General features: G+C 41.3%; 1 protein-coding gene across 1 annotated transcript; it reads left to right on the forward strand.

The window, feature by feature from the left end:
- Nucleotides 1-852: 852 nt before the first annotated feature.
- Nucleotides 853-12,401, forward strand: NOL11 (nucleolar protein 11). The gene is made up of 18 exons (XM_014882709.2): nucleotides 853-1,005; nucleotides 2,250-2,363; nucleotides 3,077-3,133; nucleotides 3,716-3,861; nucleotides 4,117-4,174; nucleotides 4,708-4,846; nucleotides 5,230-5,442; nucleotides 5,728-5,804; nucleotides 6,130-6,253; nucleotides 6,925-7,028; nucleotides 7,280-7,357; nucleotides 8,121-8,305; nucleotides 8,546-8,671; nucleotides 8,826-9,047; nucleotides 9,520-9,598; nucleotides 10,419-10,511; nucleotides 10,811-10,918; nucleotides 11,223-12,401. The coding sequence occupies exons 1-18, from the start codon at nucleotides 868-870 to the stop codon at nucleotides 11,334-11,336; spliced, it is 2,175 nt and encodes a 724-aa protein (XP_014738195.1). The 5' UTR covers nucleotides 853-867; the 3' UTR covers nucleotides 11,337-12,401.
- The last annotated feature ends 291 nt before the right edge of the window (nucleotides 12,402-12,692 follow it).

Below are 12,692 nucleotides of genomic sequence, written 5' to 3' on the forward strand. Positions count from 1 at the left end.
ACCCGCTCTGACCTTTTACAGCTGGAGCTCCCATTCTCGGGCAGGACTGCACTGAAATCTGCGCACACTCAAAATCCTACGCAGCAAAATACGGGTGAAAACCCGAATGGGACTCTCCGGCTGCGCGGGCGGCGGGGCCGGGCTGTGCTGCCCAGGGGACAATCCCGGCCCGTGCCCCGGCCCAGGGGACAATCCCGGCCCGTGTCCCTGCCCAGGGGACAATCCCAGTCCGTGTCCCTGCCCAGGGGACAATCCCGGCCCGTGCCCCGGCCCAGGGGACAATCCCCCTGCCCCACAGGGCACTCGCTCGGGCGGGGCCGCAGCCCGGGACAGCCCAAACCCCATTGAAGCCTTCACCGGCCAGCCCGGTGCAAATTAGCGCGCACGTGACCGCCTCATTAACACGTGACCTTCATTAGTAGAGAGATGACCTTTCTCATTGGCGTGCACGTGACCCATTCATTAGCATAAACCTGACCTCTCATTAGCATACAGCCGGCACTGCCGGACGAGCCTGGCAGTCGCCGCGGGAGCGATGGGCACCGTGCGCGAAATGCGCCGCGGATGCCTGAACACGGGCAATGCCCATGGAGCCGAGTGCTGCGCTTTGTGACACCGTCCTGAGGACGCTTTCTTTAGCTTGTACAACATTTAGAGTCTCTAACACCCTCGGAAGACAGCGGGCTCGCACACCCCCAGTCCCAGCCCTCTGCAGGAGCCGCCCGGCGCGCTCGGGGGAAGCGAGGCCCGGCCGGGCACGGCCGCAGCGCGCGCTCCCTGTCGCGACAGCGCCGGGCCGGCCCCGCCCCAGGTCACGCGCGGGTGCGCGCGCCGCGCCAGCTCTCGCGAGAGCCGGGCCTGGCCAAGATGGCGGCGCTGTGCGAGAGCTTCACGCTGCGCGGGCCGGGCCCCGGCGGCGACGGCCCCGGGCTGTGCCTGGAGCCGGGCCCGGGCCGCGACCTCGTGCTGCTCACCGAGCGCGGCCGGGCCGCCACGCTCTTCAAGGTACCGCCCGCGCGTGCTCGGGGGGCGGCAGCGCGGCCCCGGCATGGGGGGTGTCCCGGGCAGGGCCGGGGCCGCGCTGCTTCCCGCGTTCCCTCTCTCCCGGCCTGTCCGGGCCAGGCCCCGCTGTCCCCGGCCCGGGAGCGGCCCCGGCCCGGCCATCCTCTGCCCCCTGCGCTCCTCGCTGCCCCACCTGTGTCTGCTCGGGGACACAGGGCGGCTCGCGCGCTTTTTCGCGTGTTTCTTCTTTTGCTGCTATTCTCTGTCCATTCCCCGTCCCAAAAAACACTTTCCCGAAGCCACAAGTGCGTGTTCCGTGCAGTGCCAGGTTTTGGGCTGTCAGCTCAGTGTCTGCTGCCGTCCTGCTGGCTGCAGGAAGACTTTAGTTTGCAGCACCTAAAAATGAAAGTGTGTTCTGATCTCTGTTGTTCACTAGGCCATAATAAGAAACTTTAAGGCGAATATTTGAGTTTCTCTGTTTATTTGACTATCACATCCATGCAGTTGGGGATTGTAGTGACAGGACAAGCAGGAATAGGAAGTTTCCAAGGCCAGGTGGGATGGGGCTTGGATCAACCTGGGACAGTGGAAGGTGTCCCTGCTCATGGCAGGAGGTGGGACTTGGTGATCTAAGTCCTTTCCAACCCAGGCCATTCCATGATCTAAGTGGGTTGATGATACAACCTCCTTTGGGTTGTTTATTCCCACTGCCAAGACAATATGTGACAACACAACTGTGTTGTAAATATGCCCAGTGTACTCCAGACTGAGAGGGGGTTGAGTGCCCTCAGCAGTCGAGTGTGAATCACACAGAACAGGAGCTCAGACTGCAAAATCCACTGCTCTTGGTCTCAATAACTCGCCTTGGAATAGGAAGAGAAAAAGCACAAGTCTCTATATGATTGTATTAGTCAGTAAAAACAAATTACACTAGTGATAAAATTAATATCTGCCCTGTGAAAAAGCCGTGCCATGTAGCTGTGCTCCATGGCATAAGCCCTTCAGACTGTTACAGGTCAAAGTTATTTCTTACATGAAAAGAAATCTAAATAATGTAGAGTTCTTTCCTGTTATTCTGAACCTGTTGGTATTAGAGGTGGAAACAGGAATGCTCAAGAGGAATTTCTGAGTTAGGTCAGATGTGGCTACCTTGCATTTCCTTTCTGTCATGAGAGAAGTCACCAAAGTGGTCTTTCATCTTTCATGTGTTACATTTTAATTGCAGTGTCTTTGTTCTGACTCTGTAGATTTCAGATCAGAAGCCGCTGGGCTGTTGGTCGGTTAAACATGGGCAGATTCTCACCTGTCCTGTCGTGTGCAACTTTGAAACCCACGAGTACATCGCAGTGCATGATGACAAGGTGAGAGCCTTCATCCTTCTTTAGAGGGAGCAAGGATTTGGTGGGTCCTCCTGAGGGAATGCAGGTAGGAAAAGATCAGCAGTGTGACATTTCTGGTTGAAAGTGTGGGGAGCCCTCGGCACACTGGTGACGTGAGCAGCTTCTGTGCTGAGCACCGTGCTCTGGCAGCCCTTTAAGCACTGGAGGTTCTCAGTGCCTCATGTATACTCTCCCTAAGGATGAGTTATTTGTCCTGTTGCAGCCTGGGTGACATTTGCAGTTGCATGATCATGGTACTGCAATGGTTACAATAATTCACACCCCCATCTTTGATTTTCTGCTCTTGTTTCACAGTTAAAAGTTTCTCTGTGTACGTGTAGCTTTTGTTTAGATGATGCTGAGCCTTAGGCTTTTTATTGTTGTTGATGAAATATCACTCCTGGCCTTGCATTGCTTGTGAAAATCAGGCCATCTGTATCTCACCTGTCTCCATCACTTTGATCTACTTTCATTCAGAGTTCTGCTGTGTCTTTTCCTTCATTCTTTCCTGTCCTTTCTTTCCAACTCAGGATTTCTGAGCTTGGTTTCTATTCCTGCTGTTTCTGCTCCCCCCTAGGGCACTCAGGGCACTGTGAATACTCACTGTGTTTCCCTCCTGTTGCAGTTACTGGTATTTGGAGTGCTCAGAAGTCTGTGTGTTACTGTTTTACCTAAAAATGATGCTTCTCTTAAAGGTTTTAAGAATATGGAAGAATGAAGACATTAACTTGGACAAAGCCTTTAAAGCAACAGTAAGTTTCCTTCATGTATTCTCTTCTCTGTGTTTTGGATCCTGGTGGAGGGAAAAAGTGCTCTAATTTTCAGAGTATTGGCCATATTACATTTTGGCTTAATTTGTGCTTCATGATGCTGTGGAGTATTGTAGGGAATCCACTTGCACTGATTTTATCATCAGAATATTTCTCTTAAAATGTTCTCTTAAACAATCTTAAAGTGATTGTTATGCCAAGGCCTCAGCATTTCTCAGGACTTTCTAAAGATGATGAATTATGTTCAATTACAGATCTTTGTGCTCTGCTGGTTGATGTGTTAAACATCACTTTGTGTGTTGCTGTAGAGCAGATGTGTGACCTCCTGACCATGTCATGTTTTTTTCTGATGTAATTCAGGAATGGGATGCTCATCAGGACATTTTTGGCTTTTTGTTGGGTATTTGTGGCATTTCAGCAAATCAGCAGCTACTAGATGTACGTTATTAAGAATCTTAAAGGTTCATCATTCTTCTGCTAAAGTTTATTGGAAAAAGTTAGAATAATGAATAAAGCCCTCAGTTTTCAGGGTAGTGTAGCAGAGATTTGTTTGTGTTCTTGCAGCTCTCAGCAGATGTGTACAGGATCCATTCCCTGCCCCACGGGGGCCCGGTGGTGCTGTTCAGGGGAGGGGGGGTCAGGACTCTGGATGTGCTCTTGGAAGCCCCTCAGCAGGAAATTGAAAATGTCATCTCAGGGGAGGTCATCAGGTAAGTGATGCCACTTTGTGTTGATTCTTGCTTGGAGGAACTGACTGTGATGATAAAAGTTGTTCCCTCTTCTGAGGAGATGGGGGGGAAATCAAAGACCAAGATCATGGGGTTGGGTTCCAACACATTGGTTTTTATATCTCAGAATTCCTTACAGAGTTTTCCTAAAAATGAGAAGATGCCTGAGGAATAGTGATATGACTTTATGCATAAATTTAGAATTTGGAGAATGTTCATCCAGCTTTCTGGTTTTAGGTGGAGTGGAGCTTTTATGGAAGGCCAACAACCTGTCTTAATTTTCACTACTGAGAAAGTGAGTTAAATACTTTTTATTAAAAGAACTCTCATAGCAGGAGACCTGAATACTTTTTTCAAAATCCATCACTGGTTTAATTTGATTTTAAGAGCTTTTAGTGGAATCATTATCCTGATATAATCAATACAGCAGTTAAATGGAAGTTGTGTTGTATTCAGGGCTGAGAAGCTGGGCTCTCAGAACTGCAGAGAACAATTAATAAGATGAAGTACAGTGGACATTGTGTTACTCTTCATTGCTCATTGTGAAGAACTGTTGAATAGGATGTATGTTTTTAAATAAGGAATTATACATGAATCTGTCTTTATGCAAATGCTTTTTCCTGTATGTCCATTTGTTGCATCAAATAAGAATTTTCTTTACTTGTTAGAGTCTGCAGACTGTTCCAAATTATTTTATGTGTCCTATAGAAAACACGACTTCCTAATTTTTCCACAATGTCTAAAGCTAAGCAGTATTGATACCTGAATTTCTGTTATATCATCTTTGTGTAAATTAAGGGAAAATTTTCTTTTCTTTTTTTATTTTAGGATGATGATTTTTTTGTCTATGTACAGAAACCTAAGCTGAGTAGTCTACACAAATACAAGCTTGAACAACAGGAATCAGCCAAGCCACTGTGTTTCACAGCACATATAACAAACCAAATTGTCACACTTCTGTGTTTGTGTAAGTTACATTTGTTAATGGGTTGTGATAAGGAACAAAGAATTGTATGAAATTACATGGAATGTTCATATTTATGATATACCGTTTAATATTTTTAGTTTTTTAAACTTCCCAAAACAGCTACAAGTAGTAATTAAAGATTCCTGATACTTTAATGGATACCTGTGATCACTTGCACCCTGCAGATCTCATTACACCTTTATTGCTGTACGTTAATTTTGCTGCTTTGAATCATAATAAGTCCTTTAAATATCCTGTATTAATTCTTCTTTCAGCATTCACTGGCTATTGTTCTTTTTGGATGTCCTTTTGCCATATGATATCAAACAGGTTTTTCCCACAAAAATCAGTTATAAAAGTGATTATTATTTTTCTTTTAACAGATTCCAATGACTCTGTGTACCAGGTTCTGATACCTCTGCAGCAAGATTCTGAAGAAGAAGAAGAGGAAGAAGAAGAAGAAATTTTGTCCAAGTCACTTCTACTAAACCTTTCAGTGTCTGGAGCTGTTCTGAAAGGAACATCTTTAGTTGTCCTGGACAAAGACCACGTTGCAGTGTTGGGCAGTCTGGCTGCACCTAGGAAAGAGCCCAGAGGTAGCTTGAAAAATCATATTAAGATGTTGTAAGGTCTAAAATTTCCTTGGGCAGAGCACTAGGTGGAAAAATTGTGCTGTCCCTCTTGTCCTAGCTTCTGGTTTAAAGCTCTTCACTGGAAAAACAACTTTTCTTTAAATTGGGATGTAACCTAATGCTGAATACTGGCTGAGCTGTTTTCTAACAGCTATTTCTGTTTCCTCCAGCGTTTGTAACTGAAAGTAGCAAAAGCAAATGTAGCACTTATGTTGCTTTTTGGTCTCATCTATGTCTTACTTCCCTCAGAGTGCCTGACCATATGGAATACAAAATTTCAGACGTTGCAAACCTCAAAGGAGCTACCCCTGGGGACCAGTGGCCAGGTAAAGCTCGGCCGTGGGTTTGGGGTTCTTGTGCATTTGACAGCAGGGAGGGGAGTGTTGGGCTGCAGAGCTCTGCTGGTACTGGAGGAGCAGTAATTGCAAATTCTGCAGCAAAATTCATAGTGACCACTTGATGAGTAGTTTCTGTCAGAATATTCATTGGGAGGATGGTGACCTGTAGAAATTTCTGTGATAATTTAGTACTTTGTCACTTCTCATGGTCATGATTATTTTGTGTGAATAAAATCACTGAACACAAAACCCATCAGTGCAGGAACTCACTTTTCTGCTCATCTCATTGATGATACACTTCAATATTTTGCAGTTGTGGTGTTATGAGGAAAAATTTTTTCTAATTCATGGGAAAGTGCTGACTGTAATTATGTACAAGTGTGAAACATCATCCTTGGCAGCTGCTGTGGGAAAGCTCAAGTACAGTCAAACTCCTGGTAAGATTTTTTTTTAATAATTACAGTGAAAAGATCTTGTAAAAGGAAGATGTCTGAAATTGTATAAAAATTATTTTAATAGTCCTATAAAATTAATTTAAGTTAAACAGTTCGAAGCAACTACACACTGTACCATGTTCCTGGCTGTTAAATTTACTGGTGCTGGGAACACCAAAGCACCAAATGTCTGAATTTATTGTGGCTTCACTTAACCTAGGTTGTCATTCAGATACTGGAATTACTGAGAACACTGGAATGCTGGTGATGAATACTGAAAACAAAGTGAAGTGCTGTTTCCTAAAATGTATTTTCAAAGAGTATGTGATTGGATAGGGTAATGTCAAAGCTTAGTTTGTGAATTTCAATTTGAAATTGTACTATCATAGTGGTTTTAATTATACACTGCATTGATAAAACATTGCAAGTAATGCTCAGGATAAATTGTGTAATAACTTACTTCTCCTGCTCCCAGAGGCAAAATGGAGAAACAGTATAAAAAAGGTCATAAAATTACCTGCTGCTGAAATAAAACTGGCAGCTTTCTTGGCATAAAACCACTTGCATTATAGTTTAGAAAATATCTATTAGCATAAGAAGTTGATGCAATATTCATACTTCAATAAATGTGCTGTAAGTGTTATCTTCATGTAGTTTCATTTGTGTGTTCCCAGATGTGTCCTTGTTTATGAACTGGAATACCCTGGAGGATGAAGAGCTGGTGGCTTCCTTTCAGTCCCAGGAGTCTGTAGCTCTGAAAGCAGACTCCAGACTGAATGTAAGTTAGCATTAGGGTCGTTTGAGGTGGTTATTTGTCTTGTCTCTTCCCCATGCTGCTACTTTTAGGTGTTGTAGCAGAAAGAAATTTCACTTTATCTGTTACTGATTGTTTCTAGCACTGTTTCTGGAATTGGCGATGGTAATCATAGTCTGGAAAGCAGGTTGACACATGAAGTTTCCAATTATATTGCTTAAAATCCTTAAATATTTTGGAGCTGAATGATAACTCTTTGTTTTGCTTTACTACAGTTAAGATCAAGAAAGAGCAGTGTTGCTGAAGAACAGCCAGAGCCCTTATCAGTTGGGCAGATCTTAATAAATTTCAAAGTAAGTAACCCAGATATTTTCAAGTAGTGTTTAAACACTCTCAGAATATTCTAGGTATCTCTTAAAACTGTTACCTCTTTCCATGTCCTCTTGCACATATCAGGTTGGCCAAGCTGCCTTGAACAGGTGAGGTGAAGGATATTGTTACTATCATTATTGTGCAAGAACAGCATTTGGCATGATGAAATTAAGTTTTGTCATAGGAGTGTGTTTTGAGAACTGTACAATACAGGGCTTACAACAGCTGAGTTCTGAAAACTTGAACAAATTTGTTTATTTTTAATGACAGTCTCTTGCAGTAAATAAGGGAGGATATTTCATCTAAACTTTGCTTGTTTAGGTTCTTATTTATGACTTTAATTTTGTCGAAGGCCTTTTGGTTGTAGGAAGTCAGAAGAATTGTCAGGAATTCCACTGCAAATGCAGCAGTAAGATCTAGTTCCTTCCTAGAACTTGCTCCAAGTGCTGTGATAGGTCACAGTGGGACAGGAAGGGACACCTTGGTATTGTCACTGATGTAGCAGGTGATGAATCCATGAGCAGTTACTGCTTGCCTGAGTTTAGAGTGAGGAATTCTCTCATTTGGCTCTTTCATGCTTGAAAGAAACTATCCTAGCAAAACACAGAGAGGTGAGGAATTTTTGTAAATTTTTCTAACTTGAATTCCGAAATAGGTCTGCTTCTACTTGGTCTAATTCATGCCAAGGCAGTTCTCAAACATTTGCCTTGTACTTCTGAGTTGCACAGTGTTTGTCTTTTCCAGGATGCTTCTAATTATGTGTTGGAAACCAGATTGAGAAAACTGATGACAAAAGCACCGACCCCAGATCTGCAAGCCACCATTGGCTGTGTGGTCACTGCCCTTACAGACAGATGTAAAAGAAATCCAAAGTACTACCCTCAAAATTTCCTGCATGAGATTGTTGAAACACGGAACTTGTCCTACAGGTAGTGACTGCATTTTTTGAAGTGTAAGAAGTAGTCTTTAAAATTAAAAGAAGTAGAAATAAAGTTCTTTATAAGCTGCTCTTGAATTACCAGAATTTAGTAGCAGAGGTGTTTATTTTCTGATGAAGTTGGTGTTTTACATAAAAATCCGCCTGGGGAGGAAGATTAGTACTATTACCTTAGTCGTCAGTGTAGTTCTCAGTGTGGACTGTGCAACCTATTGATTGCATATTCTTACAGTTTATGTCCAGATTTAATGGCTGTTGCTTTGGAGAAAAAAGATATGCATCTCTTACAACTCTGCCTAGAACGGTTTCCAGATATTCCTGAAGAAATTACTTATGCTTGCCTGAAAGCATTTTTAAGGTAACTTGAAATATTTTCTTTTTTTCTTCACCAAATTTTAGTCTGCTTTTGTTTTTGTAATAAGCTTCAAAGAATTCTTTATGTGTGTTGATGGAACTGCTGATTTTAAAGCTAATAATTAAAAGTGTAAAATGTCTGAAATTTTTTTCCACAGCATGAGTGAATCCCATCTTGAAAACATGGATGTAAATCTAGATTCCGTGATCTGTTACATTGATGTTGAATTCGACAATAAAGACGTTAAGACTGAAATTGTAGAGAATGGTTTCAGAGCAGAGATGGACCAGGACATGTGTGGTACCAAAATCCCAAAGGAAAGCCAGTCCAGGAGTGATGATGACTCCTGCCCTATTGGGCCTCAGAAGGCAGCACTGCTGTATCCTCTGCGTGTGAAGGGAAGCCAGAGCATTGCATGTGCTGTGGATGTTCAGATCTGGTATTGCCAAAAGGCACATCCTCTCTTCTTGCTGAAAGTTTGAGGTCTCATAAAAGCGGTTCCTACTCAGTAAAAAAGTGTTTAAAATATATATAGAAACATTTAGCTTTTAGAATGTATCTACACTGGTTTAAACTTAGTTTTATTACACTATTGCAATAATCTTCCTTTACTTAAGAGAAGAGTTATCACTGCTTTGGATATTTGCCTGTTCAAACACATCAGGCAGTTACACCCTTGCAGTGGACAGAACTGTTCAAGTTAAATCTACCATGATGGTTCAGTTGCTGTAGATATTTCATGATAGAAGTAAGATTAAAAAACGTGGGGAAGTATTTTCTTTAGAATTCACTCTGGTTTGTAGAAACTGGTATTTTTCCTGCAGTGTTATTCCCTTAATAGCACTGGCCAGAAATGCTATTCTCCATTCAGCTTACACTGAAACATTTCTTTTGCCTCACCTGAAAAACCTTCCAGCTGAAGAAGCTATTGTAAGTATTTTAATATTATAAGGTTTTAAAAGTCTTACTATTATTTTGTGATGAGGGAAAGGGAAGAGAGTTTTTCTATCGTATATGAGAAATTCACTATTCTTTCTGCTTTCTGAATAACGAACTAATGCACCGAAATTAATTAGGATGCCTAATAAAACTAATAGTAAGGAATATCACATTTTTCCACATACTTCAGTAATTTTCTTGATATTTGTAGTCCTAACTTGTTTTAGAACAGCATACATGGAAAATGTTCATATTCTGTTAGCAAGTAATAATACCTTTGCTTGATTTAGATGCTTTTTAGGAAAGGAAAAAGTCACAGTAATTTAGTCAGTTATATCAGAAACAGAAATGTAGAAAATATGAGAAACAAACTCTATAATCCCAAATGTAATACAAATCTTGGTCTCCTCAGTTTAGGGGAAAAAGCCACCAAGCCTCCCCAATTTCTCAGAATCTGAAATAGAACTTACAGAGCTGTGTGTACCTGAGCATATATGTGATTTTCCAGTGATTTCAGAAAAACCCCACACATCAGAACAAAGCTGATCTCCATTCTGACACATTCCTGGAACAGTGATTACTCCGAATGTAATTTACACTGAATACTGCTGAGAAATTTCAAACATCTAGCTATGAGTAGTGTAAGAAAACCATAAAACTTGTTTTTAATGTGTAGTATACAGGCATTCATGTTTGCATTCAAAAACAGAAAAAAATTTAAAATCCTTATGAAAATTACCATGTGCAGGACAAAACCCCTTGGTCTAGTAAATGTCTGTCCTTTACAAATGTTCTGACTTTCTACTTTCAGCTATTTCTCAGGTATTTATATTACCTGTATGTGAAATGCAGTGAAAAAGTTAACACCACTCTTCCTGGAATACGCTCTCCCACAATAAATCAGGTGAGCAGCTCATTCTAAGAGCTGTACTTCCTTCCCTTTCTGGGCTATGTAACTGTGAGTAGTTGGGGAATATCTAAAATCACCTGACATCTACATTCATTCTACCAAGTGCTGTCTGTCAGTGTAACCTGTATGAAGTCAGGTGTAACACTTTAACAATCAAATTCCAAATATGCCTGAAAATATGAACCTGTGCATTTTGTATTAGAAGTTAATGTCTCAGAGTTCAGCTTTTAAAGCCACGTGTGTGTTAGTTCCAGACTGGGAAGTGTAAGTGTAGTTTTCTTGTTTGTCTTCAGATCATGGATTGGATGTGCCTGTTGCTTGATGCTCACTTCACTGTCATGGTGATGCTGCCAGAAGCAAAGGAGTTGCTTTCAAACCTGCATAAGTTTGTGAGAGCCCAAGTAAGTTGCATCTTCTGGGATAATTATTTGAATTTCAGTTGGATGTGGAATATGGTTGCTGAGAAAGGGGGGAGACAGACAACAACAAATTATATAGTGAATCCAACCGTGTGTGTCTTCCTCTGTATGTTTTTTCCTGAGCATGAATTACAGTTGCCTCAGTCGCATTTGGATTTCAAAAGCTGCTTTGTTTGGTTTAAATATCCTAAACTGTGCAGAACCAGAGATAGTTCCACAGTATGATGATGTATGAAAATAATTAAAATGTATTTTGCTATAAATGTCTCTGTTTTCTTCTTTTAAGGTACGGTTCTACTCAGAACTCAACAAGATAGAAGGAAGTTTGCGGGAATTACAAAGACTGAACCACCTGAGAGAATCTCACACCTATTCTATTGAAGTGCTGGAAATCATTTGAATTTGAAATTCATTAACACATTTATTTTGTATTGATTCCTTTTATGACAAGGATTTATTAGCACTCCATATTGGGGCTGTCAAAAGTTGTTTTCTACATAGGAGGAGCCTGGTTACTCTGTAGCTACATGGGAGTTGTAAGTTTTGAACCTTGTGTATTAAAAGCTCTCTTTTTGACTGGATGAGAAGCTGGATATTTGCTTATATTTTCATGTAGAATTTTGATATGTGATCATGAGAACTTCCTAAAGTACCACATGATTCTTGGCTAAACCCAAGATGATTGTGGCAGAAGTGCTGGGGGCATAACCTGCTGTCTTGGGCTGTGTAACTTGGAAAGAGCTGCACGCACAGTTCAGTGGCTCGAGTCACTTTGGAAGGTAACAGTTTCAGTTGTGTTTATACACTGACAGTACCAAATGTATGTAGAAGTCTAAAAAAAAAACAACCCTGCAGTGGCAGCTGAAGATTTGTATAGAGGGGGACTTCTTGGCACTGATAGTGGTTGCTTTCAATATTTTGGACAAGAAAACTTACCTTGAATTTAAAATAAGAACATTCTTACCTACATTAGTTTGTTTTCTGTAAGTACTTTACAACTATTGAACACCTCTCCTTAGTTTATGTCACCTATAGTGCTTGATTTTTAGCTTTTCAAAGTATATCTTAGATTGGTTTTGACTCTCTTTGAAATACAAAGTGATTACTAAAGTTTTATGTAAGCAACATTTGTTGAAGATTTTACAGTTATCTGTTGAATTATTCTTCTGATGAGGCATTCACTTAAAGCTGACTTGTCACAAGATACTTGTGGGACTATTCATCTGGAATAAGGAAAAATGGGACAGAAGCATAATGCTGGATTTCCTGGAGTCAAGTATAAGATGGATGGTTGGGGACAAGATAATCAGTACATTTTCAGAACAGCAAATACAATGTTATTTTTACTTATTTTTCCTAATGATGTGATTGAATATTAGTAGAATTCAGCATATCAGTGCATTGATATACTTTGGTTTTCATCATGTAAATAAAATGGCAATTGGAATTATATTGAATTACCTCAGCAAAAGTCATGTAAGCCCTTCCTTCCTACACCTGACTTCCAGTCTGCTGCTGAGCTCTAGTGTAACTTTACTCAGCAACACTGCGGTGTCTTAGAAAACTGTACGTGGAACTGATTGGAGAGCTGAACACCTGAATGCAATTCCTAACACAAGTTATGAGATAGTTTGGAGTGAAGGACTGGACAAAAGCATCTCAATAATTTAAGCAAGAGTATATGCTCACTTGTTCTGAATGCCATCCAGTTGTAGGTTAAGTTCTTTCTCTTATCCTTGGAAGAAAGGACAACAGC

Source organism: Sturnus vulgaris, chromosome 20, assembly GCF_052056855.1.
Source record: "Sturnus vulgaris isolate bStuVul1 chromosome 20, bStuVul1.hap1, whole genome shotgun sequence".
Taxonomy (NCBI): Eukaryota; Metazoa; Chordata; class Aves; order Passeriformes; family Sturnidae; genus Sturnus; species Sturnus vulgaris.

Excerpts from the sequence above, each read along its gene's own strand:
- NOL11 (XM_014882709.2), top strand. The coding sequence starts at position 868 with ATGGCGGCGCTGTGCGAGAGCTTCACGCTGCGCGGGCCGGGCCCCGGC. Across the intron at positions 7,358-8,120 it reads AGATCTTAATAAATTTCAAA|GATGCTTCTAATTATGTGTT; the intron begins GTAAGTAACCCA and ends TGTCTTTTCCAG. Across the intron at positions 10,919-11,222 it reads ATAAGTTTGTGAGAGCCCAA|GTACGGTTCTACTCAGAACT; the intron begins GTAAGTTGCATC and ends TCTTCTTTTAAG.